The sequence below is a fragment of the Syngnathus typhle genome, linkage group LG20 (genome assembly GCF_033458585.1).
Source record: "Syngnathus typhle isolate RoL2023-S1 ecotype Sweden linkage group LG20, RoL_Styp_1.0, whole genome shotgun sequence".
Taxonomy (NCBI): Eukaryota; Metazoa; Chordata; class Actinopteri; order Syngnathiformes; family Syngnathidae; genus Syngnathus; species Syngnathus typhle.
In genome coordinates, this window is record NC_083757.1 from 5,503,029 (window position 1) to 5,530,574 (window position 27,546).

General features: G+C 47.7%; 6 protein-coding genes across 9 annotated transcripts; 1 reads left to right on the top strand and 5 right to left on the bottom strand.

Moving 5' to 3' along the window:
- Positions 1–280: 280 nt before the first annotated feature.
- s100a11 (S100 calcium binding protein A11) lies at positions 281–967 on the bottom strand. Its single transcript, XM_061266845.1, has 3 exons — positions 810–967; positions 609–748; positions 281–489 (listed from the first exon to the last, which is right to left on the bottom strand). The coding sequence occupies exons 2-3, from the start codon at positions 735–737 to the stop codon at positions 364–366; spliced, it is 255 nt and encodes an 84-aa protein (XP_061122829.1). The 5' UTR covers positions 738–748; positions 810–967; the 3' UTR covers positions 281–363.
- A 369-nt stretch (positions 968–1,336) lies between these two features.
- On the bottom strand, positions 1,337–5,753 carry pbxip1a (pre-B-cell leukemia homeobox interacting protein 1a). Of its 2 annotated transcripts, none has more exons than XM_061266754.1 (10): positions 5,413–5,753; positions 4,775–4,909; positions 4,421–4,508; positions 4,296–4,363; positions 3,764–4,148; positions 3,497–3,706; positions 3,220–3,263; positions 2,981–3,038; positions 2,770–2,913; positions 1,337–2,711 (listed from the first exon to the last, which is right to left on the bottom strand). In XM_061266754.1, exons 2-10 carry the CDS (start codon positions 4,850–4,852, stop codon positions 2,047–2,049), a joined length of 1,740 nt encoding a protein of 579 aa, XP_061122738.1. In that variant the 5' UTR covers positions 4,853–4,909; positions 5,413–5,753; the 3' UTR covers positions 1,337–2,046. The 2 variants fall into 2 exon arrangements, with proteins under 2 accessions (XP_061122738.1, XP_061122737.1); XM_061266753.1 differs by having other exon boundaries at positions 3,764–4,208; positions 5,413–5,752.
- Positions 5,754–5,965: 212 nt separating this feature from the next.
- On the bottom strand, positions 5,966–11,530 carry LOC133144211 (small conductance calcium-activated potassium channel protein 1-like). Of its 3 annotated transcripts, XM_061266752.1 has the most exons (10): positions 11,393–11,530; positions 8,229–8,960; positions 7,826–7,921; positions 7,457–7,744; positions 7,162–7,283; positions 6,949–7,090; positions 6,779–6,889; positions 6,590–6,717; positions 6,454–6,523; positions 5,966–6,358 (listed from the first exon to the last, which is right to left on the bottom strand). In XM_061266752.1, exons 2-10 carry the CDS (start codon positions 8,940–8,942, stop codon positions 6,134–6,136), a joined length of 1,896 nt encoding a protein of 631 aa, XP_061122736.1. In that variant the 5' UTR covers positions 8,943–8,960; positions 11,393–11,530; the 3' UTR covers positions 5,966–6,133. The 3 variants fall into 3 exon arrangements, with proteins under 3 accessions (XP_061122736.1, XP_061122734.1, XP_061122735.1); XM_061266750.1 differs by having other exon boundaries at positions 5,966–6,523; XM_061266751.1 differs by lacking the exon at positions 11,393–11,530 and adding an exon at positions 9,282–9,831 and having other exon boundaries at positions 5,966–6,523.
- A 2-nt stretch (positions 11,531–11,532) lies between these two features.
- chrna11 (cholinergic receptor, nicotinic, alpha 11) lies at positions 11,533–18,157 on the top strand. Its single transcript, XM_061266849.1, has 10 exons — positions 11,533–11,584; positions 12,373–12,512; positions 12,584–12,628; positions 13,148–13,257; positions 13,323–13,402; positions 14,305–14,472; positions 14,550–14,744; positions 15,429–15,515; positions 15,979–16,088; positions 16,514–18,157. The coding sequence occupies exons 1-10, from the start codon at positions 11,533–11,535 to the stop codon at positions 17,186–17,188; spliced, it is 1,662 nt and encodes a 553-aa protein (XP_061122833.1). The 3' UTR covers positions 17,189–18,157.
- A 671-nt stretch (positions 18,158–18,828) lies between these two features.
- Positions 18,829–25,543, bottom strand: snx27a (sorting nexin 27a). The gene is made up of 13 exons (XM_061266763.1): positions 25,068–25,543; positions 23,415–23,640; positions 23,150–23,342; positions 23,006–23,070; positions 22,829–22,933; positions 22,655–22,733; positions 22,421–22,584; positions 22,220–22,309; positions 21,902–22,051; positions 21,692–21,820; positions 21,558–21,617; positions 21,331–21,379; positions 18,829–21,168 (listed from the first exon to the last, which is right to left on the bottom strand). The coding sequence occupies exons 1-13, from the start codon at positions 25,385–25,387 to the stop codon at positions 21,098–21,100; spliced, it is 1,701 nt and encodes a 566-aa protein (XP_061122747.1). The 5' UTR covers positions 25,388–25,543; the 3' UTR covers positions 18,829–21,097.
- Positions 25,544–26,210: 667 nt separating this feature from the next.
- On the bottom strand, positions 26,211–27,538 carry LOC133144272 (ictacalcin-like). The gene is made up of 3 exons (XM_061266842.1): positions 27,377–27,538; positions 26,511–26,653; positions 26,211–26,428 (listed from the first exon to the last, which is right to left on the bottom strand). The coding sequence occupies exons 2-3, from the start codon at positions 26,646–26,648 to the stop codon at positions 26,282–26,284; spliced, it is 285 nt and encodes a 94-aa protein (XP_061122826.1). The 5' UTR covers positions 26,649–26,653; positions 27,377–27,538; the 3' UTR covers positions 26,211–26,281.
- Between the last annotated feature and the right edge of the window lie 8 nt (positions 27,539–27,546).

The following is a 27,546-nucleotide window of genomic DNA, read 5'->3' on the forward strand; positions in this document are numbered from 1 at the left end:
TGACTTCATGTGCTTTTTTAACACACTTAATGCACGAAAAAAGCAAAGTCATACAAGGTGATGCTTTGTAACCCGCAAAGGCTGAATTGATCAAACTGGATTCGTCAAATATTGCTATTATAATAAGATTGTGGTTTTCCAGGTGAGCTATTGACTTTTTTTTTTTCTTTTAATCTCAGAGTTCGGCCGCCCCCCCTGGTTGCAACCAGATACGCTGTGTGTAGGATTACAACAACCACTAAATCAAGGTCGTGAGTACAGTGAATGAATGACAAGGAGCTGTGGGGACAATGATGCCTTTAATCGGGGCCAATGGTTAACCAGGAAAAAAAAAAGCATGGGCGAGGCGGCGATCTTCTAAGCTCAGTAGCCGCCTTCCTTGCTGGCTAGCTTCCCGATCAACTGCCAGAACTCGCAGAAGGTCAGCTCGCCGTCGTTGTTCTGGTCCAGAGACGACATGAGTTGGTCCACTGCGCCCGGGTCGCCGGTCTGAACAAGAATGTGCTGATACTAGTGAAGTATGCCGATATCAATCACCGATACTTAATTTAAAAAATAATAATGCAAGACAGGAAGTGCCATCACGTCCTTTCGGTTGAACGCCTTACCTTGACAAAGTTGGACAGCTGCGACTTGACCAGTTGGTGGAACTCATCTCGGCTAAGCGTGCTAGCAGACCCGTCGTTGCCCGCGTACGCCTTGAACTGGCTGACCAAAGTCAAGATGGCGGATTCCATGTTGGCTTCACCTGAAAATAAAAAAACAAATGTAAGCTCTCGGGAAATATCAAGAGAAAATATACAGCGTACCGTGTGATGTGTGAGGAGCAGGGATGTCTTCTCCTCACCGATATCATGCCCGTCTATTTATACGCCGTATCGGGATGCAGGGATCAGCGGAAAAGGCTCCACTTGCCCTCATTTTCCACCACAAAATGCTGATGAGAGGACATATGCATGCAAAGATCCACAGATAACATCATCCCAACACACAAAATAGAGAAGATCATGCCCGTCTAAGCAGAATGAAGCTTATACAAAACATGAGGTCATCGTGATCGGCAAGACACCTGCAAAAGATTGCCAGCGACTGACAGGGAAGTGCAAAATGTGTTTGGAAATAAAAACAAAAGTTCTTTGGGTTTAACACAAGAGAATTCTGGGCCGAATGACCTGACCTGCTCGGGAATTCAAAGCATGAGCTTCTGCTGCGGTTTCGTCAGAACGAACGTGTGTGCCGTCTCGTCATTGCTAACATTCTTTGCTCTGAAGCAACATTTTTATTTTCCAATCGCTAACTAAATGCTAACATCCTAAGAAGGAAGCGACAAGACTCATTGATTGTAAGGGGATTGTTTATTGAACTTATCATTAGACAGAATCGAAGGGCATGAAGAAAATCTGCCAGACATGCACTTACTAAACTAGCAAAAAAAAAAAAACAGTCACTTAAATATAAATATGGTTTAAGCACTTAAAGGGTCACATTCGTCTTTCTCAAAATTACATTCTTTGAATCCAGCAGGACCAAATAAAAATTCACAATAAAAAGGCACATCATCGAGTTCACGCCACTAAATAAATAGAAAATTCATAAATATGACAACATTGTGGACACAACCTCTAATACTGTGTGGCAAACCACTTACACAAAATAGTCCACTCCATCACACACGTCAAACTCCACTCAGCTATTGTGCTTTGGCAGGTGCTGCTGTTTTAGTTAGCAACACTGTGGAGCAATGCTAATAGTCCCATTCTAGTGGATACCTTCTCCAAATCAACTTCACTTGCTCTGGTAGGTGCTGTTTTGGCTAGCAAAGCAACACACAATGCAGATTCAGCCTGCTCGACAGTTTGCAATGAGTCATCACTTTTTTTTTTTTTTTACTGTGGGGGTTCACTATTACTATCTGTAATTGTTTTTTCACTATTTGCAGCAGGGCGTGTCCCTAATTTATTGAGTGACAAGAGAGGGGGGGGGGTGCGTTTGTGAAATATGGTTACAGCTTTGGTGGCAACAAGATGTCAGCCAAAGTCTCCCCGTTTAATGTTGTTCCATGGCGGCAAACTTCCAGAGAGCTTCCCGCTCAAACTCCTCCATGGCTTCCTCCAGGGCTTTGTCTGTGCCTTCCATATCCGCCAAGTCCTCCAAGATGTCCGCCACGTCCTCGGCGAAGTCGGCGAACAACCAGCGGTTGTGTGCGAACACGTCGGCGCTGAAGAAATTGGCGATCAGCCGGCGGAGGAAGTCCTTGCTCTCCTGAGGCGAGCCCTCCAATTTGCTCAGGTAGCCCTCCAGGAGTTCCTCGAACTCGGGTAGCTCCACGGGGAAGAGGCCCTCCTCGGCGGCGCAGTCTTCCAGCGAGCCGCAGGGGCGGTGGCGGGCGTGGCGCCGCAGCTTCCGCTCCTGCGCCCACCAGAAATCGGCCATGGCGTGCTGCTTGTGGTGACTGCGCCAGGGCTTCTCCTTCCTCCTCTGCTCCCGGTCCAGCCGGCGCTGGGGCTTCTTGGTCTCCCACTCGTCACGGCGCTTCCGCTCCTTCTCCTTCCTCTCGTCTTTCCGCGGCTTTTCCACGTCCTTGTTCTTCCAACGCTCAACCCCCTCGGAGATCTCCCGCCGGATCTTCTCCAAGAGCTCCCACACTCGCCTCCGCCACTTGCTGCCATCTTGTTTTGGCTCTTGCCTCTTCTTCCATTGAAGCTTGTCAGCTGCATAGGAATTTTATTAATAATTATTTAATAATAATTATTATTTTAATTTCCTCACCGTTGTCTTTGGCTTGCTTAATGATTTCACTCAATTCCCGCCTCAACGGGTTTTCTCCTAACATCCTCATCACAGTGCCCAACTCCTTCATGTTGATGTCCTTGCTGCCATCCGTGTCAAACATATCCAAGACGCCTTCGAATTCTGGACAGACCGAGTCATAAAGCGGCGGAACAAAAAAAAATAATAATCGCAACAGGGTGAGACGAACCTGCAGACATCTCATCGTTGAGGCGGAATCCGATCTCGTTTTGATCGTCAGATGCTTTCTGAGGGGAAAGAAAACGAGTTGGATTTTGTTGTGATCCAAACTCTAAATTAAACTCGTTAAAATAAATAGTAGGCGTCTCATTGTCATTGTAAAGACACATTTGTCAACACGGCTCGCGCGTGGGCATATTTTGTGTACCTAATCAAGTGTCTGTGACAAGAGGAAGCGTGCAAACAGACCTGGCTTTGTTTCTCGTCGCTCACGCCAGGCGATTCAAAGTCGCCTGTCAAGCACAACACAAGCCGTCACTCTTAGCCATGAAAGACAGCGGCAAACGTCAGAACGCATTCTTTGGTTATTTTTCTTGTGCGGTCAAATGGAAGGAAGCTGGTTATTTGGCTTTTGCAGCATGAGTCAAGCGCTTTAGATAAACTGTTTGCTCCCTTTCCAAGTCATGCTAGCTAGCATTAGCATAAAGGTCACATGTCTGTTGACTAAGTCAGTCAAGCAATTCACCGGAGAGGAAGAGGGCGCCCAGGAAGAGCAGCACGGCGACGCCCATGATGCATTTGTTCGGCGACCACCACGCTTTCTCCTCCTTTCTCGTCGGCAGATGGAACTCCATCTCCTCATCCTCGTCCTCCTCGTCTTCCACGTCTGACGCTTTCGCCCCGGATTCGACCGTCCTCCTGCGGAGTCCGTCGCCGTGGTGACTCGTGGAGGTTTCTACGATGAATTCATTCAATTGAAATCTTGTGTGGAAATGGATTCAAAGACGATTACCTTCTTCTTGCTCCTCCTGCATCTCCACCTCTGATGGACTCTCCTCGTCTGCCTGCACTGAACCGATGTTCTCTGGTGCTATGACATCATCAGCCGGGACGGGGTCCACTGGTGGTTCTGAGAGATCTTTGTTGACGTCGGTGTCTTGATCCAAAGGAGGCTCTGAGGCGCTGAGCGTCTCAGCTGGGATGACCGGATCCGGTTCCTCTGCAACGTCTGCGTCCTGGAGGGTCTCGTCGGGCTCTGCGACATCGCGGGGTCCCCCGAAATCGATGCTGGAGACGAAGGCCACGCCCAGATGCTCGTTGTCGCTGGGCGAGCTGGTCATGATGTCGTGAATGACGGGGGCCTGGCTTTCCGGGTCGACCGCCACGAGCTGGTCAGGCTGGAGAGAACAGCAAAGGACGGGACCGTCACCGGGCTCTGGGTCGGTCTCTTGACACACCTGGCAAGAAGTATGTGTGTGTAATTATCATTGCTTTAAAATATGCAAGTCAATTTGACATAATGACTGCGCAGGTCGCATACCAACCTGGTGCCCTTCTTCTGATAAAACACACTCCACTGGAATGTCACTGGGCTTGATCTCCCCAGCAACAACTGGAATAACACAAGATCTTTTTGCAACATCACGACCACAACCTTGACTTTGCGTACCTGTCGCCATGTCTTCTGACAGGCTGGGGGCGTCGCCCAGGCTCTCCGTGCCATCATCCAGCGCCCCTGCGTTGTCCGCTGCTACTTCCTGTGGAGAAGAAACAAAAATAGAAATAAACTCCCCCCACAAATTGTGTTTTGCTAAAGATGGAACCTTGATGTAGCAAAGACCATGAAAACAGGAGGGGACCCAGAAATGAACACTGTGGTACGCCATACGACAAATAATCCTGCCTTTCAAATCGGCCACTCTATAAAGCGGGTCTAAAATTGGACAGCACACCTACATTACCTTTGACCTTTGGGTATTTGTCAGGAGAAGGTCCAGCAAAGTCAGGAGCAATGGGGCCTTACCTCTGGGGAAAGGAGCGTCCAACTGTTGGTGGACGAGCCGCTACTGCCAGTGCTGCTGCTATGGTCCGACATTGCCATCTTGAGGCGCCTCTTGGCACAGCACAGGGAACGCTATTTTCACCTTTTCGTAGATTCCTGGAGAAGACACCACTTGTTCAAATCTTGCAAATGAAAACTTCACCAGAGGTGTACATTAGTGTGCAACTATGGCCGCTGATTATACAGACGATAATAGCTTTGATACGTGCACACGCACGTAATAAAGACGGGATTAATGCGTAATACGGGTTACGTGATGACGCGTTAGCGCCTATTCTAGTAACATCGCATCCTTTGAATGACGAATTCCCTCTTATATGCGAATTTTGACGTGAGTGACAGAGAAATTAGGCCAAAAATTGACATTCGCGGCAGTGAGGTCACGATTTTTTCCCCCTGCGTCAAGGCGAATAGAGGAATTTATTTTTTGCATTTGGACGTGCATAAGGATGAATTTAAAAGTAAAGGGAACACGTTCGACGTTCTCGTGATGGTAAACAAAGGATGCAAAACCACTTCCGCCTTCACGCAGGGCTAATCACGGGCCACAAACACGTGCGATGCCATGATTATGCAAACACACGGCACGGCATATTCACCCTGCGTCGCTCGGCAATAATTTCCAGTCCCGATTATCCACTTATTATCCTCCGATCGTCCCCTCGAACTTGGGAACTTCGGGAATTCTGATCTGCGTCACGTCAGCCTAAGAAGCCTCTCCACCAATCAGAATTCGAGATAGACTCACGTGAGCGAGCGATCCACCAATGAGCACAATTACATTCGTTATCCAATCGTATTTCATCCAAGCCGCATACTTTGGGTGCATTCCACCAATTAGAAAGGTGAATCAAAAGTGCAAGTGAAGCGACATCTTGACGTTGATTGAAGGCTGACAGGTGATGGCGACTTAAAGATCCTCCCCATACAAACGTAAAGCAAAAATATGAGTGAGCACGTGTATTTATACACGAGATAGGAAGACGTGGACCAACTGCTCAAGGACACGTCCGCTCCGCTATTTTTGTCACGGGACTTACCGTGCAGTTGCTCATTTATTGCATCATGTTAATCGTCCAGCTTCACCTCTTAAGTCACGTCACACTTTATTGGTGGCATCACACAAAGAAGCAAAACACAAATATGGTGAAACTTGAATTTAATGGCACAATTGACCACCACCAATAATGTGACCTAGAAAACATTTTTCGAACATAAACGTTTCCAGAAAAGTTTTGGTTCAAGTCCACTATTATTTCACTAAACGAGCAGCATGTCCCCACGCCTCCACTAGAGGGTGCCAGACACCCGCTTTTCATTCTACCTCTCCTCATTCCTTCCGGCAGCGTCTGTTTTCTCCCTCTCACGCAGCAGGTGGCGTATGGATGAATTCTGCGTGGACAAGGTACTGGTCAGTAGCGGCATGAGGCCTCGGAAGCCCTCGCGCAGCTCCTCCACGTGTTTCTCCAGGCCGTGGACGTGCGTGTCCAGCTCGGCCCGGCAGCCCTGCACCTCCACCAGCACGTCGGACAGCGCCGTTTGTAACTGGGAGGGTCCCAGAAGAGACACAGGTCACAACAACGGTGCGTTGGCAATCGGCTGGAGATTTGCTCAGCAGTTAGTGCACTTGCCTCTCTCACCTTGCAGAGGTCCACCAGCGTGCTGCCCTGGTCTGCTAGGATTCGTTTGTCCATCTTGACGCGCCGGAGCCTGGACGATCCACACATGGTTCTATCGACTTTTTCTATCTAGTCAAATGATGACATGGACACTTACTGGTGGATGGCGAGCATCAGTTTGCGTTGGTGCATGCGGACCATGGTGAGATCTTTCTCCCTGGAGAGCTTGGTGTGCTTGTAGATGAACCAAGTCTCCCTCAGCACGTTTGCCGCCGCGTTCTTCATCTGCACCCAAAACAATATTCACTCGACGGAATCGAATGAGACGTGTTAACGGTTAGCAAACCCTTTTGGAGATGTGCGAGTCAATCATGAAATTGTGCACGTGCTTCTCAGCCCGCGTTAGCTCCAGCTTCTTGGCGACCACCGCCACCACAAGGACGGTGCAGCCGGCCCCCTGCGAGGGAATGCTTTAAAACATGTCTGTCTCAGAAAAATTAAAAAAAAAATGCTTACCATGATCCCGGTGAGGAGGCAGATGCTGCGTCCGCAGTAGGTGTGAGGCACCACGTCTCCATAGCCGATGGACAGGAAGGTGACTGACACCATCCAAAGGGCCTCCATGTAGTTGCTGCTTAGGTCCCTGTAGTTGTGATGCCTGAAAGAAATCATTTATTCAAACAATTCAATCATAATTCGGTCGAAAAAGATTTTTATTGGAGTAGCGACCTCTCGCATACGTGCAGCCCCCAGGCCGCCACGATCCACAGCGAGACGCTGAAGATCATCAGCACGGTGCCGGGGTAGGTGGTCATCAGGGTCTTGCCCACGAAGCGGCCGTTGAAGTGGATCTGCCAAGATTAACATTATGTAACATCCCACCCTCAATCTGGCTGGAGGTGAGCTAGACAGAGGTCATTTCCTTCAGCCGCATTTACAATTTGACGGGATTACAGGAGGTGACTTTGGTTGCTGACCAAAACAGCAGCACCACACCATGCTTAATTGTACTGCAAAGCAATACCTTATTGAGCGCCCCGATGCTACGCGACGCCGTATCGGTGAAGAGCCTGCTGTGTAGTATCATGGCGCGGCCTAGCAGGTAAAGCCTAAGGAACATTGGCAGCGCCAGCACGATCTCCAGCTCCGTCTCGGACAGCGCCGTCTGCGCCTTCTGCTGTTGGATGTAGGCCACCAGGCCCACCGGGTACGGATGGATTGCCACCGCCGCCAGCTCCAGGGCGATCAGGGTCAGGCGCTCCGTCGTCATGGCGATGCGCCAGTCCTCCGCGCTGCTGTCGTGGACGTAGAGCTACGACGGCCAGATTTATCAGACTATCCCTGATGAGGCTTTCAGATACGGCAATGAAAAATGTCCCCCGTGTCGGGTTACCTGCACCTCGCAGCAGTGGTACGCTATGATGAGGCCCAGCAGAAGGATGGTGGAAAGGCTGATGATGGATTTGAGTGTGAGTGAGTAGATGGAGCTCTGTGGGTGGCACACACACACACACACACAGGTCATGACAAAGCTCAATCTATGGAGATCCTACATAATCTAATTTTACACTGGACTAATCCACTTGCAGGATGTAATGAACATGATTTTATGGGCATTGCTCTTTTCATGCAGGTCCCATGTCTATGTAGACATATCAAACGTTCGCTGACACCCACGTCACTCACCAGACCTGGCCCCGCCTTCTTTGTTTTTTAATAATACAAAATCTGATGACTAGAGTAGAATGGATTCGAATCATTCATACACAGGAAACCCGTTGATTCGTGTGCCGGACCTTGCTGTAGACACTCCAAGAGAGTTCCGTTTCCGTGACCATCATGAACACGCCAAAAATCCCCACGGCCAGAGCGCAGTCGTTAAGCCGCTGCCTGCGGAGGAAGAGCGCCCTCCTACGCAGCAGCCGCCACCCGATGCTGTGCGTCTTCCAGTAGTGGTCATCCTTGGACTCCGTCTTGTGTTTGGGGTCGGAATGGCAGGGCGCTCCCGGTAGAGGACCCCGATCCTGGCTCGGGGGCGATTCCTGGGGCGGCTCGTCGTCCCTGCTGGTGACGATGATCTCCGGGAGGCTCTGGCTCATCTTCTGCCACTGGAGGCTTTGGACCGAGGGCCTGGCGGAGGTTTTGAAGGGGGACCTGTCATTTAAAGTGCAGACCTGGATTCTGGAAGCTCCAGAAGCCTTGGCTTTATGCTCCTTTCTCTGACGTTTCTTCTCCTTGCATTTGACTTTGTCGGCCCTCCTGGGGGAGCACGGCGGGGCTCGGGTGCACCGGTGGCCGTTGTATAAAGGCATGGTGGCCATGGCTTGGGTCCGGTCCAGCCACACCGTGCGATCCACACACCTCTGAACGGCCGGGCAGATTCCGCACTGGGGAGGGCAGGCCCGTCGGGGGGAGAGTGTTCTGGCGGGAGGCAGCAGCGAACGCTGCTCCTCCACCTCGCATTCGTCCACCAGGGAAATGTTGACCATGGAGGTGGAGGAGCGCTCCATGGTGACGGATGGGCTCAACTGGAAGGAGAGATAGAGGATATGTTCCAAAAAAGTATCTCACAACAATTTTGTAACAATTGATCAAATTTGGACATAGAACTGCCCTAAAAATCATTAAATGAAATTATTGCTATGAAATAAATTAAAAAATAAAACATATTTTGGGTAGCTGTTGGCTGCCTTACAAAAAAATTGTTTTCTGAAAAATAATTTTTGGAAAAATCCTTTTTGTTTTAAATAAAAGGCTGAAACTTCCCAAAGTTGTAAAATATTATTTGGTATCCAGTTTGTCAGTCTAAAAGCACCACAGGCAACACAATGAATTTATAAATACCTTACCCTTATAAAACAAGCTCTGAATTTGCTATTTCTTGAGATTTGGAAAAATCCTGCTGTCTGTGGAATACTAATAAAAAAATATGTCCTGTTGCACGTCCTTTAAAAAAGAAAAAAGATTAAACACTTGATATGATGAACGTACAGGAGTGGTGTGATGCAATCACATCATCAAATCCAATAACAATGGTCACGCTCCCTCCGAACAAACCTGTCCACCCACCAGCAGCCTGTCGGAGCTCCGCCCACATTCCTGATGAGGTTATGAGCTTCTTGTGTATATATGACATGTGATCACTGACCAGACTTATATCCATGTCATGCCCCTGGCCGCCGTCCCGCCATCCGGACGTCTTCCTAAAAGCCGGGCTTAGTGATGGCGCAGACTCAACTTGCAGATTTAGCAAACAATCATCTTTCCTCCAATAATTATCGCCTCACCATTTAGCAAACTCAATTTAAGCGACAGATTATTTGATAATAGTCAAGTTTTGGAAAAAGTTGGACTTAACATCAAATTTGGTCAGCACGTGTGTAATGAGGAGACCTACAAAATAAAAGTCTGGGCAGATTAAAGTTTAATCAAGAGAGCTCCAATACTTATGATCTTATGAATTATCAAATATGTCAGCCTTTAGGTGACAGGTGGAATATTAAGCCAGAAAGTCAGAACAATGACATCTCACGCGGTTATTTATCCAAATCCGCTTGACAGATGGATCTACAGATAATATGGGTTGCTGCAAATGGATACGACGAATAAGGGGGGGGGGGTCGGCTGGATCCGGGTAGTAGCGGGATAAAGAATGGTATTATCTAATCTGAAGGAGACGCGTGTATTAAGAGGTGGGAGGGGGAGCAAGTGGAGCCCATAAAAAGAAGAGTCCGAATCAACAACTTTGGGATGGGACCAAAAATCAAATATTCTGAAAAGATTGATCTTGATTTATCTTAATCAGCAAACAGTCACGGGAGATTTTTTTTTTTAAAACAACAATTTACAGCATATTCTTATTTTTTTTTTTTGCCATGACTCTTATGGGATTAGTGTACCTAATGAAGTGTCCCGCCAGATGTTAGTCTTATTCCAAACATCTTGCATCTGCCAGTCTGAATCAATGTGCTGCCAAGTCGTGTTCAAAAAGCCTTAGCATGTCTATTCTTGTGTGTGTGTGTGTGTGTGTGTGTGTTGCCAATTTTCATTTAGTCTCCTCTGTTATTATTGCATCACCCTGTTGGCATCCAGGGCTAAATGAAATTAAATTGAGATGCTCACGGCCGCTAATTGCTACAGATGTTCAACGAAAAGGATTAGCATCCCCCCCCGACTTCATTTTCTGCAGTAATCATAATGAGAAAACGATTTAAACGAGATGTGTCCCGAATGACTTCAACACCCTTAGCTGATTAAAAACGTGGAAGGACGCGATGAACATATTTGAGATGGAATTTAGGAATTTTTAATTGGCTAGGATGCAGTAACAAAACAAACCACCGGAAGGAGCCCAAGTGTCAATTCTTCGTAAACCCAATGAAGGATGGGTGAGTTTTCCCAAACGAGTTATTCCCCCAGCCTCGACTCCCACTTTGGAAAATGACATCCAAGTCTGACGGATGTTGTCCATCTTGAGGCCCACCTTGCCTGGCTGCGAAGCGTGACAAAAGGGGGTCCCAAATAGGTCAGATGGGGCTAAGCGTAGACTCCCGGTAATAGGGTCATCCATTATACAATCCAACTCTTCCCTTAACCTGATTGTCGCTCCCTCCTTCCCTCCCGCTCGGCATTCATCAGCTTCTCGGTCCTTGCATCAGCATTCTGGCAATCCGGTTTAAAAATGCACATATGGTGACAAAGTTTGATGATAATTGGCTTTTGCCCGTCGATATGAAATCAGGAGTGAGCAGCGTAACTACAAAAGGCTATTTTGTCTATTTTTGTTCGGTGTTGACTCCGACCTTCAGCCTTGTTCTCGTGTCATGGTGTTGTGTTTAATAAGGTCATCTTGCAGAATCAGCCCCATTAAACATGACCCCCTCCTTCATCTTCAACCCCTTTGCCCCTACTGTCGATCGCTTTTTTCTTTTTTACACTGTGCTCTCCATTTTAGTCCCACCTCTTCGTCTCTCTCTCTCCTCCGGCATCTGCTCCATCCTTGGCTTTGCTGCAGCTTCCTCCACCTCCCTCCTCCTCCTCATTTCTGCCTTGCTGTCTGTCTGCTGCCACTCTTTTTCTTTCTCCTCCTCGTCGATCAGGATGTGGCGCCCGGCGGCTTTGCTCCTCTCGGGGATCTTGGCGTTGATCCAGGGTGAGCTCCTTACGGTATTTTGGATTCAAACTGTTAAAAAAAAAAAAAAAAGATGAAGAGGGGAAAAGTACAGGATGTGATGGGTCACCTGTTTGCTCTTGCATGTCTGCTTGTGTGACTCAGAAAGTGTGTGTGTGTGGGGGGGGGGGGGGGTGCACGGATCAATGCAATCGCACATACGAATCGCACACGCTTTCGACTGCATCCTTCGTGTTTGTGTGTGCGCGCGGCTGAAACGTACAAACTTGACAGCCTCTCGCTCGTGCGTTTGCTGTCGGCGTCAAGTGGCGCCAAGGGAGACCACAAAGAGATTCCGATTAAAAATTAATGTATAAATAGAGCAAATCACACAGAGGTTTCAAATTCTGGTTGTAAAACCAAGACAACTTTAGGTTGTGTATTTAAAATATGAAACTACACCTTCTGCTAGCTCAGAGCTAACACACATTCCAATTAGCCATAGACGGGCTAACAAAAAGCTAATTTGAGAGTAAGTTCATTGCAGGTTCATTAGCGTCAATAGGACGCTAATTGGACTTTGTTTACCGAGCGGACTGCTGTGTTTCCCGTGAGTCTTCCGTCTTTGTCGCACAAATCGCAGCTTTATCGAGCGCCGGCGGCTTGGTCGATAAATGTAATAAATGAGCACGGAAATGGATCGGTTAATTGATTTTTTTTTTAATTGATAGTCGAAGTATGACTGTACCATGTGACTTGATATTTCCTACACACAAAAAAAAATCAGCATTTTTAAAAATACATAATTAAAATATCAAATGTCACTCCAGTGTCTTCAGGGGGTCCTCACCAGAGAAACCTGCTGAAGAGCCTGCTGAAGGACTACAACCGTATGGAGCGCCCCGTCGGCAACGACTCGCACCCGCTCACCGTCACCTTCTCGCTCAGTTTGATCCAGATCATGGACGTGGTGGGTGGGGCCGTTCTCGTGGGACGCCGCCATTTTTGCGAAGAAATCGAATGTCTGTCGTTATCTGGTAGGATGAGAAGAACCAGGTGCTGACCTCCAACATGTGGCTGCGGATGGTAAGGACGCCTGAGAGGTTTGTGGTACTTATCAACTTGGACATATGAGTCGCCGGACGCAACATTAGGTACACCGTCTTGCTATTCTCAATTGACGGTGTACCTAATGATGTGGCCAGAGGGTGCGCTTTGCATGTCGAGTCCGATTTCACAGGTGTCAAACTCAAGGCCCGGGGGTCAGATACGGCCCACCACATCATTTTAGGTGGCCTGCGAAGAAAAATTGTGCATCAAATTCGTGTCATTACTAGAATTGCAAATTGTCTTCACTTTTAATCATATCTGTTTTTTTTTTTTTTTTTTAAATATTTGACCAGTTTTTACTCGTCTGATTTGATAACGAGTTGTTTGTCAGTTCGTTTTGTAGCTTCTACTGTACATATTATTATTTATTTGGGTTGACAGCCATAATGGCCCTCCGAAAGAAGCTATGACACCCCTGCCCTATTTATTAATTTTAAATATGAGTCGTATCTATTTACCTATTAGTAACATATATAAAAAATAATTTGTGTCAAGAGCTGGTTCGACCACTATCTCCAGTGGAACCAGAGCGAACATCCCGGAGTGAAAAACCTTCGCTTCACCACCGACCAAATATGGACGCCGGATATTCTTCTATACAACAGGTAAGCTTTAAACACAAGCGTGAACGTACTCACATGTTCTAACAGTGCCCGTGATGCTTCCTCAGCGCAGATGACGACTTTGACTCCACCTTTAAGACCAACGTTCTGGTCAACTCCAGCGGATATGCTGAATATTTGCCTCCAGGTGGGTCACTCGAGCGTCACAAAAACACTGGAAAATACAAGATTGTTCTTAACATTACCCGACACAAAGTTGATGGAAGAATTCGTTCGGATGCGGTCGGGCGAACCCGCCTTCCTTTTCGTGCCGCTATCACTCAGTCAGCTCGCCGTTCAGCATTCCGCACGGGTCCCTGCCTTTGCCCGCTTAGCCAAGGTTAATATTTCACGGCGTTGACATATGCCTCCAAAAAGGCTGCATAGACTTCCTGTTGAACCTCGCCGTCACGGTGCGTTCTCTGCCATGTTTATTAATAGAACACTGCGGCGTGTAAATAACTCACCGATGAGATTGGGATCAGAGACAATTAATTCTTTGCAGTCAAGTTAATTAACAAGAAATGCATAAGAAAGGACAATTTTGCAAATATTTGTGAAGTTGACTAACCTACAATATTATTCTAAAAATGCAAATAAGAATATTTACACAGATAGGATCACTCGATCTGAAAATATGGAAATTTTGCGAGCAAGGGGCCTCGAAATGTCACGTTGGTGAAAAAGAGACTCCTTAAAATGACGGACTTTTATTTTGGGACGATGTCGAGCGAGCGCAAAAGAGAGAGACTCTTGTTTGTAAGTGTCGCCCCAAGGTTACAAGATGGATATCTGCAAGAGGAGAGGAGAGGCAGGCTGCCAACAAGGCGCTGGCGCACACTGCGATTCCCTGGCTGGTCACTTTATTAGGAACACCTGATTGTTTTGCAATGAAAAAAAACTCACCTATTTGCTGTTTTGGTTTTTCTGCCCTCTGCTGCCACCTAGAGACATCAACACGCCATTGCAGTAGTACTAGTATTTGTTTTGCTTTTTTAAAATGAAAAGCATTAAAGAAAACAGTTACGTGCCAATCACGTGTCCTGGCAGGCATCTTCATGAGCACGTGCAACGTGGACGTGCGCTGGTTCCCCTTCGACATCCAAAAATGCGTCCTCAAGTTCGGCTCGTGGACGTACGACGGCTGGCTGTTGGACCTCCAGATGAACGACGCCGACGTCTCGGGCTACATGCCCAACGGCGAGTGGGACCTCATCGGTCAGCCTTCAAAATGCAAACAGCTTGCTAATTTTTTTTTTTTTTCAAGTACTCGAGTACTGATTGTGCTTACTTAGGGGTGCCCGGCGCCCGCAACGTGGTTTTCTACGACTGCTGTAAGGAGCCGTACCCGGACGTGACCTTCATGGTGACCATACGGCGAAGGACGCTCTACTACGCCCTCAACCTGCTCATCCCATGCATGCTGCTGTCCTCCATGACGCTTCTTATCTTCGTGCTGCCCGCCGACTCAGGGGAGAAGATCTCGCTGGGTGAGCAAAAAATGTGATGTAGCGCACACAGACAGATATTTTGGGGTGAAGAAAACAACAAAAAAACATCTTTCCGAAATGCGCCATAAAAATCTCCAAGTGGGACACTCCCCCCCTCCTCTTTCCTGCAAATATGATTCTAATACGCTCACATTGAACCCTCAAACGAAAGGGGTGAGGGGGGGGCCGAGCGGAGATTACAGGAAGACGACGGGGAAGCGGGAAGCGAGCGCAAAAGAAAGTGGAGCACTCTTACAAAACGAGCGAATATCTAGTTAAGTGCGTATTTATTGGAATAACGCTGATGTTGCGTTATACGCCGACTCCTTTGGTACGCACGGCCAATTAAGCTATTGATGTCATTAATTGATGAAGCTGCCGCGTCCTCCATGAACATGCTCCGGACATTGTGGTCTTTCCTTTTTTTTTTTTTACTTACGATATTTCTGCCAGAGAAGCATTTTTGGTAATTGTTTGGAGTCGTGAATTACGACAGCGCTGTTGTTGGATGCAGATGCTGTTTAAGCCCCGTGTAAAATAAATGGAGGCGAGCATTACACTATGTCAAAAAGCAATTTAGTGGATGAGGCCTCGGGGTCGTTTGTCCAAAAAAAAATACTTGGCTGCCCGCCCAGTTGACTTTCTGGATGAGATCGATTGATTATTTTTTTGGTTTGATTTCAGGCATCACCGTCTTGCTGTCGCTGACTGTTTTTATGCTGCTGGTGGCTGAGATCATGCCGGCTACGTCTGACTCGGTGCCGCTCATAGGTAGGCCTTCCTTTTTTTTTTAACGTATGTATTTTACATGACATTAGCAGTTTCAACTTTTTTTTTTTTTAGCGTTCCAGCTCATCACTCTGCTTTTACGGTTAGCTCGGCGTTTCCTTCCCTCCACACGTCCTGCTTGTCAGCTGATTACTGACGAATCGAACGAGTTATATTACCAGCCTCGAGTGTCATATATTCATATTTTATAGCGCCGCTGGCACTGTTTCACATTTAATCAGACTTTTACGGGGACTGAAACACGACTACATTGCATGAATGCGAGACTTCATTAAAGAGCTTTTACAACCTGGAAAGCGCGACGGCCATATAAAAGGGATACAAAGACATCACGTCGGACTCCTAAATAGGGAGGCGTTGATTTTAGAGAGTCTTCTGGGACCCTTTTGGATCTGGGGACTAAAGGGCTCGTGGAACTCAATGCATCTGTTGTATTTAATTCAAGGTCAGTACTTTGCCAGCATTATGATCATCGTGGGGATGTCCGTCATCGCCACCGTGGTGGTCCTGCAGTACCACCACCATGATCCTAACGGAGGGAATATGCCAAAATGGGTGAGTTTGTTACCAGAAACTGAACCGGTGTAGCGATGCAGCATCCGCCCACCACTTTGGATCACGCGGCGTTGCCCTTGCGGGGAATCCAGCTCTGCGTCATCTTGGTGCTGTTGCTGAGCAAGGATTGAAATAGATCCAAATAGATTTTTTATTTTTTTAGAGGAGAATCTACTCCTAGATTTTTCTGATTTACCTGTGCGCAGAGCAAGGGAGGAACCTCGGGATGATGAAATTGACGACCCCCGACATGGAGGTCATAAAAGCCCAGATTTGATCGTTTCCAGGTTTCCATTTCTGTGCAGTTTATGATCCCCAATTCATCCTTTGATCTGGCAATAACAAAAGGCCATAAAATCACCTTTTGAAATCAATCAATCATGTGACATAATGTAGATTATTTACCTGCTGATTTTTGTGTCCAGGTGAAGCTTGTTCTTCTCCAATGGGTGGCGTGGTTCCTGCGGATGAAGCGACCCGGCGAGGCGGAAAAGCCCCGGAGGCCCGCGTGCGCCCCCCACCTCCGCCGTTGCTCCTCAGGGTCGCACAGCGGGAGCATTGCCAACCACTGCGACCCGGCCGCGCACACTCACAATCTGCCCTCTCTCCACCAACCTCACCTCCACGTCCAATCCAGCTCCAACAACGGCAACTTGCTCTACTTCCAGCCGATGGAGGATCCGCCGCTGTTGTCCGATCCGACCCAGAGGGGCAATACCATCCCGGCGGGGCATCGCAGTCCACCCCCACACCTCTGCGGATCCCCGCTGCCTCCCGCGCCCAACCTGGATACCCTAGGATGCCCCAGCACTGTCTCCAGCGGAGATGGCTTTGGAGTTGGCATGAGCAGCGGAGCATGCCAGGTTATGGGTCATGGCGACCCGCTACTTCAAGCCATCCTGGAGGAAGTGCGCTACATGGCGGATCGGTTCCGCGAGCAGGACAAAGCGGAGCGCGTGGCCGACCAGTGGAAGTTTGCGGGTGCCGTCATCGACCGTCTGTGCCTCGTAGCCTTCAGCGTCTTCAACATCATCTGCACCATCTCCATCCTCATGTCAGCGCCCAATTTTGCCGACGCCATTTCCAAGGATTTTATCTGAAAAGAACAAAGCAGATGAGGGGCTGTTAAGGTATCAAGCGGGCTCGGATCCAGCGGGAGTCCAGGAGACAAAAGAAAATGCGGCTTTCTTTGCCGACCGACCGAACTCGATGAATAAAACACAAAGGGGGAGTCGAAGATTTTCGGGATAAATCAGAGCTGCAACAAGCGAACAGTGTCCGGGTGAAATGGAAGAGAAAGTAGAGCAGAAAAGGAAACAAGAGGGAAAGGCCTCAACGTTTGGTAGAAATGGCGGAACGAGGGGGACAGGCCGAACGGGTCGAGGGAATCCCCGCTGTAAAAAGTGCCAACTTTATTTAGACCCTAACACGGAATGTCGAGACTAAAATAGACTTAGCAGGTCTCCGTGTGAAAGAAGCTCTAGTGTGAGGAAAGAAATTCCTCGGAGGAAAACGACAAGGACATTTTTTTTTTTTTAAAGAACAGAACGTGGTGCTCATCCATTATTCAAAGGTCAGCGTCTAATAGCAGTCGAATTAAAAAGTCCTCCCGTCGTCTTTAAGACGTGACTGATCGGCCATGAAAAGATGACCTGGGCACTTTACATTTCCAAGGGCCTCATTATCCCCCGCAGCTTACACACCTCCTCCCCAAAATGAATTAAAGCGATAAATGGGTCCAGAATCAATCGAGAGGAGCGACGTCAACAAGGTTTGTCATACACAAAGCAAAAAGCTCAATCAATAGGAAAGATTTCTGTGGTACATTTGCTAATCTGTATCTAATGGAAATGAAGACGCACCAACACAGCCTCAGGAGATCCAATAATAGAGTCACAGTGAAACTGCCGGCTATTGATATTTGAATTAGCATTGGTTTGATCCTCTGCCCAGCCATTTTGTACTTATGTAGCCGATTGATGTCATCCTTAAAAAAGCTTTGCTGTAGTTCCTTTCCAGTGTTCAGAAAACCAGCATCTTCGTGTTTTTATCATGATGAAAATAAAAAATTGAACGTACCTTTTGTTTTCCTAAAAAAAGAAGAGAATGAAGATATTTGACTCATCGTTCAAGAGATGGGCGGATGAGGGGAGGTGGTGGCAGGTAGGAAGGGCTCAGTCCTTGGATTTATTAGAAAAGCCCTGCAGAACATCAAAGTGCAGGTCATATCACTCCATCAACACAGACAGGAAGGAGAATTTCATTAGTTGCCTTCATCACTAAATCAGCGTGTTAGAAAGTCCTGTGTAAGCAAATTTTTTTTTGGAGGAGTCGCAAAATGACAAATTTAATTCATCCTAAAATAAAAATCCTCCATTTCATCAAGTCTGCAATAAAGATGGTGGCAGCGGAAATAGAAGATTGAATCCAATTGCTAATTGGGCAACAGGTTACTCATGAGACGTACCATAAGACGGATTTTCCCCAAATCTTCTCGTGGAGCCACATTACACTGCATCTCCGACCCAATCAATGACTTTTAATTTGCACGGGCCAGCGGGGCTGGTCGATGGAAGCCGACAAGAAGCAGACGATTGAGGAGGAGGAGGAGGGAGGGGGCGAGTAAGTAGACGTCTGCAGTCGAGAGATGAGCCCGTCCAGTTGCTTGATGGATGCTCGCTTTGGCTCGATTCAACCTGAAACGTTCCTTCATCCGCTCCAGAAAATACTGAATGCAATCTTGTATATATACTGTAACTTTATTTAAAAGGTTACAATTCATGACTTTACAATTGTCCATGTTTCGGCTCTTTCTTTCAACGGCGCATAAACCATTTGATTTTTTTTTTTTTTTTTAATCAAGATAAAAACAGACTTCATTTTTGTAGCCTATGAGTCATTTGTCATCGGCGCGTGCTTCCGTCGTTCAGAATAACCCATTGTCAATAAATAAAAAAAAAAATAATTGTGAGTGCATTATGTTTTTCTCCCCTCAGACTATTTACAGGTTGACGAAACGCAAACAAACAAAAGTAAAAAAAAAAACAACCAAAAAAACAGAACTTACATGTCAGCATCTCCTCGCAAACAAACGTTTCTTGTTTTCATTCAGTCACGGCCTGATTGCAGCAAACACACACGGCAAAACTGTTTGTGTGAAGGAATTAAGCAGACAATGGTGAAATGAATATGAGTCATAGCACAAACAAAGACGCACACACACACAGCATAACCGCTCTGGTGGGGGCCATTTTGTAAATTATATACATGTGGAAAATCTGTGGCAAGGGAAATTTTTAGGCTAATCCGACTAATTGTGACTTTAGTTTTTTTCAAGGAATATGTTGTTCTGATCTTAGGTCACAATCTCAAGTGTGCTCTTTAACATTGCTGTCGTCTCCCCCCCGCTTCGAAGCAAACCGAACAGGGTGACATTCACCTCGGCGATAGCGGAGAATGACAGCGTGCGTGCGTCACACGCACACAAAGCCGAGGCCTCAACTCCATTACACGGAGCGGAATTAGTCGATTTGCCGAGACTGAAAAGGAGAACGGTCGTGGGGAGTCTGCCATGGTGCTGCCGTGGCAACCACATTGCAGCGTAATGATGGCAGAGGAACTCGAAGAGGAGGGTGCGGACGAGCGAACGAGAGCTCGCCCTCGAGATCGGGAAGAAAAACAACCAAAAGATTCATCCATCTTCTAAATGACCGACTTGCGCTCAGATAAATGAACCGACACGATGATCCTATCTGATAGCAAGGATGGCGACGTGGCATCTGTAAAGCTGACGTAGACGGCGAACCCCAAAATGTAATGACTGCCAAGTCGGAGGCTGCAAAAACGCCCGACACAAAAAAAGAATCCTGCCGCCGACGCACCTGTCAAACGACCAACACGCCCCCCCCCCCTCTTGCTGAAAATCAACAACAGGTCACAACAGCTCAATTTGTCTTCATCCGCCCAACCGAAACGTGACATCCGGCCCTTTTTGTGTGACTAACCGCAACTATCGCGCACACACAAAAGGACTAATACTGCGGCGTGTGAGCGAGACGGCGCTCAGGTAGTTAAGAGACACGCAAACACACCACCTGACGTGGTTAATGGAGACATCTGCAGGGGAGGGACACTTAGCTGCCTGAGCTACACAGCCCCAGGCGTCACATTCACACTTAGCATCTGCTGCCCCCTATCTTCCGTTTAGAAAACCGCAGGCCGTGACCAACCCCAAACACTGATTTTGCCTCAACCCAATGCAATTCTATGGAAAGCCTGTTTTTGAGAGCCGCTTAAGATTTTGTGCAATGAGTCAACTTGTACTAGTTAGGCCGAGTCTGCGCCCTAATAAGCAAGGTGCATGATCGAGGATATGGAATAAATGCTCAAACGGCTTTCAATAGAATTCATGATAATCAATTAGAGCTCTTATATTAATCTATATTTGATCAGGAAAAAAAAGGCTTATTAAACGTACACGCAATAAGATTAGTTACATTTTGTTTACGGACAAAACAAAAAATTAAACAAAAAAAAACAGACCCCACTAATAGAAAACGTCTTTGTTCATGTCCAGCATCAAACTTTGCATCGTTCGGTAGCGCAAACAAGATTTTTTTCTTCTTCTTCTCGCTCAGTCCATTTCCCACTCGGGGCCGGGCATATCGTCCCGCCGCTCGCGGCCACGTTTCCGGTTCGCGCTCCTGTCTGTCGCGCGCCGGACCGACGTGTCGGCGGCTCGTACGGGAGGGGAAGGGGGAAGCGTCTCACAGACACACAGAATGGAGATCCGGTAATGAAATGACTTGCCTTCATCGCCCGTCTTGGTAAGTGTCCCTGGCTTAACGTGCGACGGATTCATCGCCCCCCCTCTTGCGAAAAAAAAGGTCGATCCCAGTTTTGGGGGTGCGGCCTGCCTCCGCCCGTACCTCAAGTCTTGCTCTCGGGGTGGGTGTGACGATGCGAGTGGAACAGTTCAATGTGGGACGGGTTTGTGGTTTTGCTTTTGTCTAGGACGTGGCAATCTCCCCCCCTAGGTGGCGCCATCCCTTCTGCTGCGTCTCCAGAGGCGGCAGAAACTCTACAAAACAGAGCCACGGATGAGAGAACATGTCATACGCGACAATCGGGCGCAGACGTCCTTGCGTGGTCCCCGAGAGCATTTGACACGTAAAAAGGGGTGTGCAGACTTTCGATATCCCGCTCGCAAGTTGTTGTTGTTGGCCGTTTTTAGCATGCCTACCGTTGTTGCTGCAGTTTTTGTTGTCTTTATCAGAAGCTTCTTCCTCGACCTGAGAGCAAAGAAATCTAAAATTAATTCAGGGCGTTGCACACACACAAAGGCACAAAAAGACCTTTCTGTCTGAGTGTGTTTGCAAAGATAAGGCTCTTAATGAGCCATTTTTAGACATCTGAACTCGGGAGTCATGCGGCCCCCCGAGAATGGAAGAGGAAAGGAGTGGTCCTTACCTGCTTCCTCCACTTGAGTTCACAAAAGACCCGCTCGAAGCACTCGTGCATGTAGTTGAACTGCCGACAGCAAAAAAAAACCCAAATCAGTCTGGGGAATCTTTTTGAATCAAAGCCATTTGTTTGTCACTCACATATGGAGTGAAAATCTTGACCCAGCGAGGTTTCTTCTCCCCCCGGGCGTACTCGAAGCAGAAGGCCATGCCCTCCTCGTCCGTGTCCCAGCGCTGCATCTCGCCCCACTCGAACGCAATCACCTGGTTCTGCGAAGGACAAAAAAAAAAAGGGCGTCTTTAGCTAAGCCGGTCCGATTCGGGTGGGCAACCGTCGGCCTGTTCGCTCGCCTCCAGCGTGCCGTCCTCGGTGCAGGCGTGCAGCTTGAAGTGATTGATGCTGACGGCCGTGACCACGTGGCCCTTCCTCCGGGAGTCGCAGGCGCAATGGGGGAAGACCACCTCGTTGTAGCCCTCGCACGAGCGCAGCTGACTCAGGTACTGAAAGGACACACGCAACACATCTCGATAATCATATATTAAATTGGGAAGTTAGGGGGGGGTTTATTCGACAATCTTTTTCCGTCCAGTAATGACTCTATGTAGTATGTATAGTAGCAGGGTTCTCGAGTCCACTGCCCCGGACAAAGACGGTTCTGTGGCACTGACCGTGGCCATCTCGCGCTGCTCTGCCAGCTTCTGCAGCTGGTAGGATTTGTCCTCTGTTTTTATGAATCCCTTCTTCACATCATCCAGCGCCTGGATGGCAACGGAGAGCAGAGAGAAAAGATCGATTCAGGCCATTTGGCGCCATGCAGTTTTTTTTTTGGGGGGGGGAGAAGACTCAAGTCTCGCTAGACGAATCGCTACCTGGTGAAAGCAGTAGTGCAGCGCCAGCGGGTTGTCTCGGAGCAGTTCCTCCTCCTGGAAGCTGAAGAGCCACTTGCGCAGCGCCAGACAAGTGCCCGGCACGGCCGACGTGTAGTTCTGAATGTAAAGCTTGTGTGGGAACTCGTTGGGCGCCAGCTTTCGCACTGGAACAATAAAGACGACGACGATTTGTTCCTATATTCCTGTTTAAACACTTTGATGCAAAGCTCCTACCAAATGTGTGATTGATGACCTCAAAGAGGGCAAAGTAGCTGGCCATAATACTGTCCATTCCGACCTTCACCACCAACGCCTGCCGGAAGAGCGTTTGTCATCACAATCGGGCGTACTACATTGAGATTTAAAAAAAAAAAAATAAACCCAAAGAAATCAGAAGAGAACCTCCACCTGGTAAACTTGATCCGTGGTGCTGTTCTTGCGCACCCTGACGGAGATGGTGGTCTTGTCGGGCAGCGCCACACGCAGCTCCACGTCCGTCACGCCGTTGTAGTTCTGTGCGGTGGAAGGAAAGTTGTGCGCTGGCCGCTCAATATTTACATTTAATCCGAGATTTTGTGCGCGTACCTCGTCGGATTCCGAGAGAAACTCCTGCATGATGTCGCTCTCCCCAATCACCCGTACAGAACAAACTAGACACACAGAGAGGGGAGGGGCTGAGACAACAATCCCACCAACACCTTTGGGGTGTCAAAATGTCTGCGCACGTACCTCGCTCCAGGTATTCTTCAAGTCCGCGGCGCCGGGCGTCCAGCTGCTGCTCGGACAGCGAGAAGGGCCACTTGCCGGGCAGCTTGGGGAAGTTGAAGTTGGAGAACTCACGCTTCAAGTTCTGGTTGAGGATAGCAAACTCCCGGTAGCGCTTGGAGCACAGCTGCCGGCCCGACATGTACACGTTGTACACCTTAAAAAAAAAAATCAGTTCTAGTACTGCTTCAGTTTGTTTCAATCGAACATCTAGCAACCAGGTACTCACCACAAACCTCTCGGAGTGCTGCTCCACGTGCTTGTACGTGGGGATGGAGATTGGTACGGCTTGCTTGTCGCTGTAGTCGTAATTGGGCTGCACGTCCTCGCCTCCCTCCAGGCCGTCGGCCTCCTGAGGCGGGACCGACAGCACGGCCAGCATCAGCTCCTTCTCGCCGGCTCGGATCAGGTCCACCACCTGCTTGTGGGTGGCGCCCTCCACGCTCACGCCGTTGCTGGAAGCAAACGCGAGGTACCGTGTTAACTAAATGTCGCTAGGATAAAAAGTTTAATGTGTCTTCTGATGGCTGTTTTTCTATTTTTATTTCTTTTTAATTGTTACACAATGTCAACCGTTATCATCGGGACAACAACAGAATAACTCAGATGCGGCTCTCGCTCGGTCGTGCTGTCATCCACCTGCTCGCTTGGCTTGGTCGAGGCCAGATGGCAGCAGCATCGGATGTCTCGGCTAATCTTCCAAAGAGCAACGGCGTCGACGGGCTGATCGGTTATTTATGCAACACCGCCATTTCATTTCATTTTTTTACACTAAATATGCAGTGAGTCATATAGAAAGTTTTAACAAGCCAATCTCACAGACTAATTTAAAAGTCAAAGGAACTTGGACTTTCATGACATATCAAAGCTTTGCTTCCTTTAAATCAGCGCTTGCTTCCCCCCACATGGAATCAAGTTCCTCCAGGGTATGCTAATCATGTTTGACTCATAAATAAATGACCAAAAACACCACAGCAAACACAAATCAATCCGAATTTGGTCAGAAAGTCAACAATGACACCACTCCTACAACAAAACATCATATTTCCTTCTAAGTATGACTAAATGTCTTTGGACAAAATCACACTTGTGGTTTCAACAAAATGTTGATTTGCAAAACTGATTCATTTCTGGTTTGCAAAATTGCAAAGAGCACCCCTCAAAACAGGTTAATTTCTGTTCTATCAAAGGCGCTGTGAGACAACTCTTGTCTTTTGCTCTTTTTAACTCACAAAGCTCTTTAACATCTTAATTTATTCCCTAGAATTTTGTGACGTAGAAATTCCAATGGACGAATAAAGCTTTTGGAGCTCATTAAGTGTCCCTAAACTTTTGACAAGTGTCCACATGCACATTACACGTAACAACAAAGCCTGAATATTAATTTTGAGAATGCGTGTTTACGTAAATATGACTTTTAACTAAAGAGGGGGGGATAAAAAAAAAAAAAGTATTTAAGCATGCGGAGTGTTTAGCTAGCCTGACAGGCACACACAACGAGTTGACGAATCGGAGGGACAACACTGCGGTCTATTGTCCGAGGTTCGAACGACAAATATGTCGGCAAAACGTCAGAAAGGCTTGCTTACTTTCAAATGTTGAATGCGTGCGTTCGGCAGAAGACGGGGAGGGGGACCGAGATGATAGCTACCTGGGCTAGCTGCTTGGCTGAAGCTAATCAACATGCACAGCTCGTCGTGCGTGCAACTTATTATGTAAGCTGTTTGACGTCTAAATTGGCTTAAATCACTTATTTAAGATTATTTAGCAACGCGGGTAGTGACTAAAACCACGACGAGTGGTTGATAAACACATATTTATGAAGAGGGAAGCAACGATTAAAGCTAGCGGCGGTGGCTAGCTGGGGAAGAAGCAGACTTACACTTCCAGGATCCGGTCACCTTTGGCGATGCCCGCCCGGTCCGCAGCCCCGCCGGGCAGCACGGCGCTGACGTGCTGAAGGGGAGCGTACAGTTCCCCGTTGATGCTCCGAAGCTGTCCGCCTTCGCTGACCTGCCCGCGGACATTAAAGCCGTAGCCCGACTCGGACTTGACTATCCGCACCATCCGCGGACCCGACGTAGCCGTGGCCGGGCTTAGGCCCGCAGTCCCCGCCGCCGGTGCGGACACAGCCACCGGGCCGTTGTGGTGGGATGCCGAAGGGAGAGGCGGCCGCGTTTCATCGCTCCCTACATCCGCCATCTTATCCACGGGCCACTGCTGTCTATTGCTGTCCTTCGGTCGGCGCTGGCTGTCTGCGGGGCTAATTCAAAACAACGAACTCCGGCTCCGTCCCCGTTGCGGTGTTACTACCTCCGCACACACACATACAGCGACAATTGGTGACGCCTATCGGGAGCATCACGGGACGCGACGTGACGTCACTAGAGGGCGTCGTCACATTTCTCAAACCTCAACTATGCAACTTCACAAAAAAGAAAAGTGACGCTTTGATCGCGTTTCCCCCCCCACTGTGATAAATAAAAATGCCATTAAAAACATCTCCTGAATTTTTGAGGGACGCAATATAGCAAGTCTCCAGTATTACATGTACTGCAACACCAATGCTAATTTCCTTACCCAGTCTATGATGTTTCCCATTATGTTATAGCAATAAGCTAGCTTTGAACCACATCACCGAATTCGTTTAAAATACAATTTGTTTTAAATAATGTGTATTAAGACAAAAAGCTCGAGCATGATTTACTATCAAACGTTAAACTCCTTTCTTCTTTGAATCTCAAACTACCGTGTTGGCCCGAATATAAGACGAGGATTTTTTTCATTGAAATAAAACTGAAAAAGGGGGGGGGGTCGTCTTACATTCGTGGTCTGGACAAAGGCTTTTTTCAAACTTGAGTCTTGAAAAAGAGGGGATTGTCTTATAATCGAGGTCGTCTTACATTCGGGCCAGTACGGTAATTGAATCAACAGTGCCCCTGCTGGTTGCAATAATCCAGCAACACTACACAAATGTTCAAATGAGTCGACGATGTTACGATCGCATTCCTACAAAACACACAGCTATTTTTCATGTTGTTTATTATTGACCTGAAGTACGTATGACTTGAAGGTAGTTTTTTTTGGAAACAGGCTCTATTTTTTGGCTTTCACCAAGCTCTCTTGCATTATCATAGCGAGGGAAGCCACCAGGCTGACAAACTCCATGAAATCCACGCTGTTGTCGCTGTTGGCATCCAGATCCTTGAAGAGGTTGTCGATAGCTGCCTGGTCCTTGGCTTTCTACTCAACACAAACACACATATTTAGAATGACTTCACGTACTTTCCACGCACGTTTGCTGGTATGCCGTGCAGTCACTTACCCCCATTTCCAAGCCGAATTCGTTTTTGAGCATATCCTTCACCTCTCCTTTATTCATGGCGTTCGCGTCGCCCTCCTTGCCGGCATACCTTTGGAAGGCGTTGATGAGTAAAACGATGGCGGTCTGAACTTCACCCATGATGACTGCAGAAGAAAATTTGAAGGGAAAAACAATATTTAAAAAAAAAAAAAAAAGTAAAATAACTCCACATCTCAATACGGTCATTAAGCATACAACCTCACACTACATCCTCAATTTAAAAGTAGATGGGCTCTTTTATTTTTTTTGGAATGCTTTAGCGCCCTCTAGGAGGCCGAGTAGCGCATGTGCATGCTTACTGGAACACTGCCCACTGGGACCACACAAGGTCTTGTGCTGGTGAAACACTGGCACACTACCAGAGCGCCTTGTTTATTATAGAGGGAGTGGTTTGCAGAGAGGGGGGAGACTAACAAACAAGCTTTTTGTCCAAGACATAACCACATGAATTCCTCTTTTTGTGTCAGGAACACTGTTTAAACACGGTTCCCTTTAGTTCGAGTGAACATTGCCAAGGTGACAGCGTCGCGTCTCCAACTTGTGCCAACTCGATTCAAACGTGACGGATATAGTTGCTTAATCACAGACTAGAGTTTCTGGAATATGAAGAAACAAAGAGGGGGTTTAAATTGTGCAGAGAGACGATAAAAAGTCTCAAGTTGAGTGATGCCCCCAGGCTCCCTTTTGGTGGGTGTGGTCGCCCACGCAGACATGTCTGACATATGAATACATGGAAAGTATTTGCATAGCTAAGCTCAAAGGTCACCTAACTTAATCATTAAGAAAGACAGTAAAATGCTTTTCTGTGTGGGGGATTTTCCACTCACCTGAGTTGTTGTAGTTGACGTAGAGAAGTGTGAGCGGAGAAATGAAGTGATGAGGAAGTCGATGCGGGGACGCCTTTATATCTCCACCACGCCCTCCATCATCCCTCCCTCTTAATGTTCCCTTTTATCTCTCACTCCTCCTTCCCTCGGATCCGTTTTCACTCTGACGC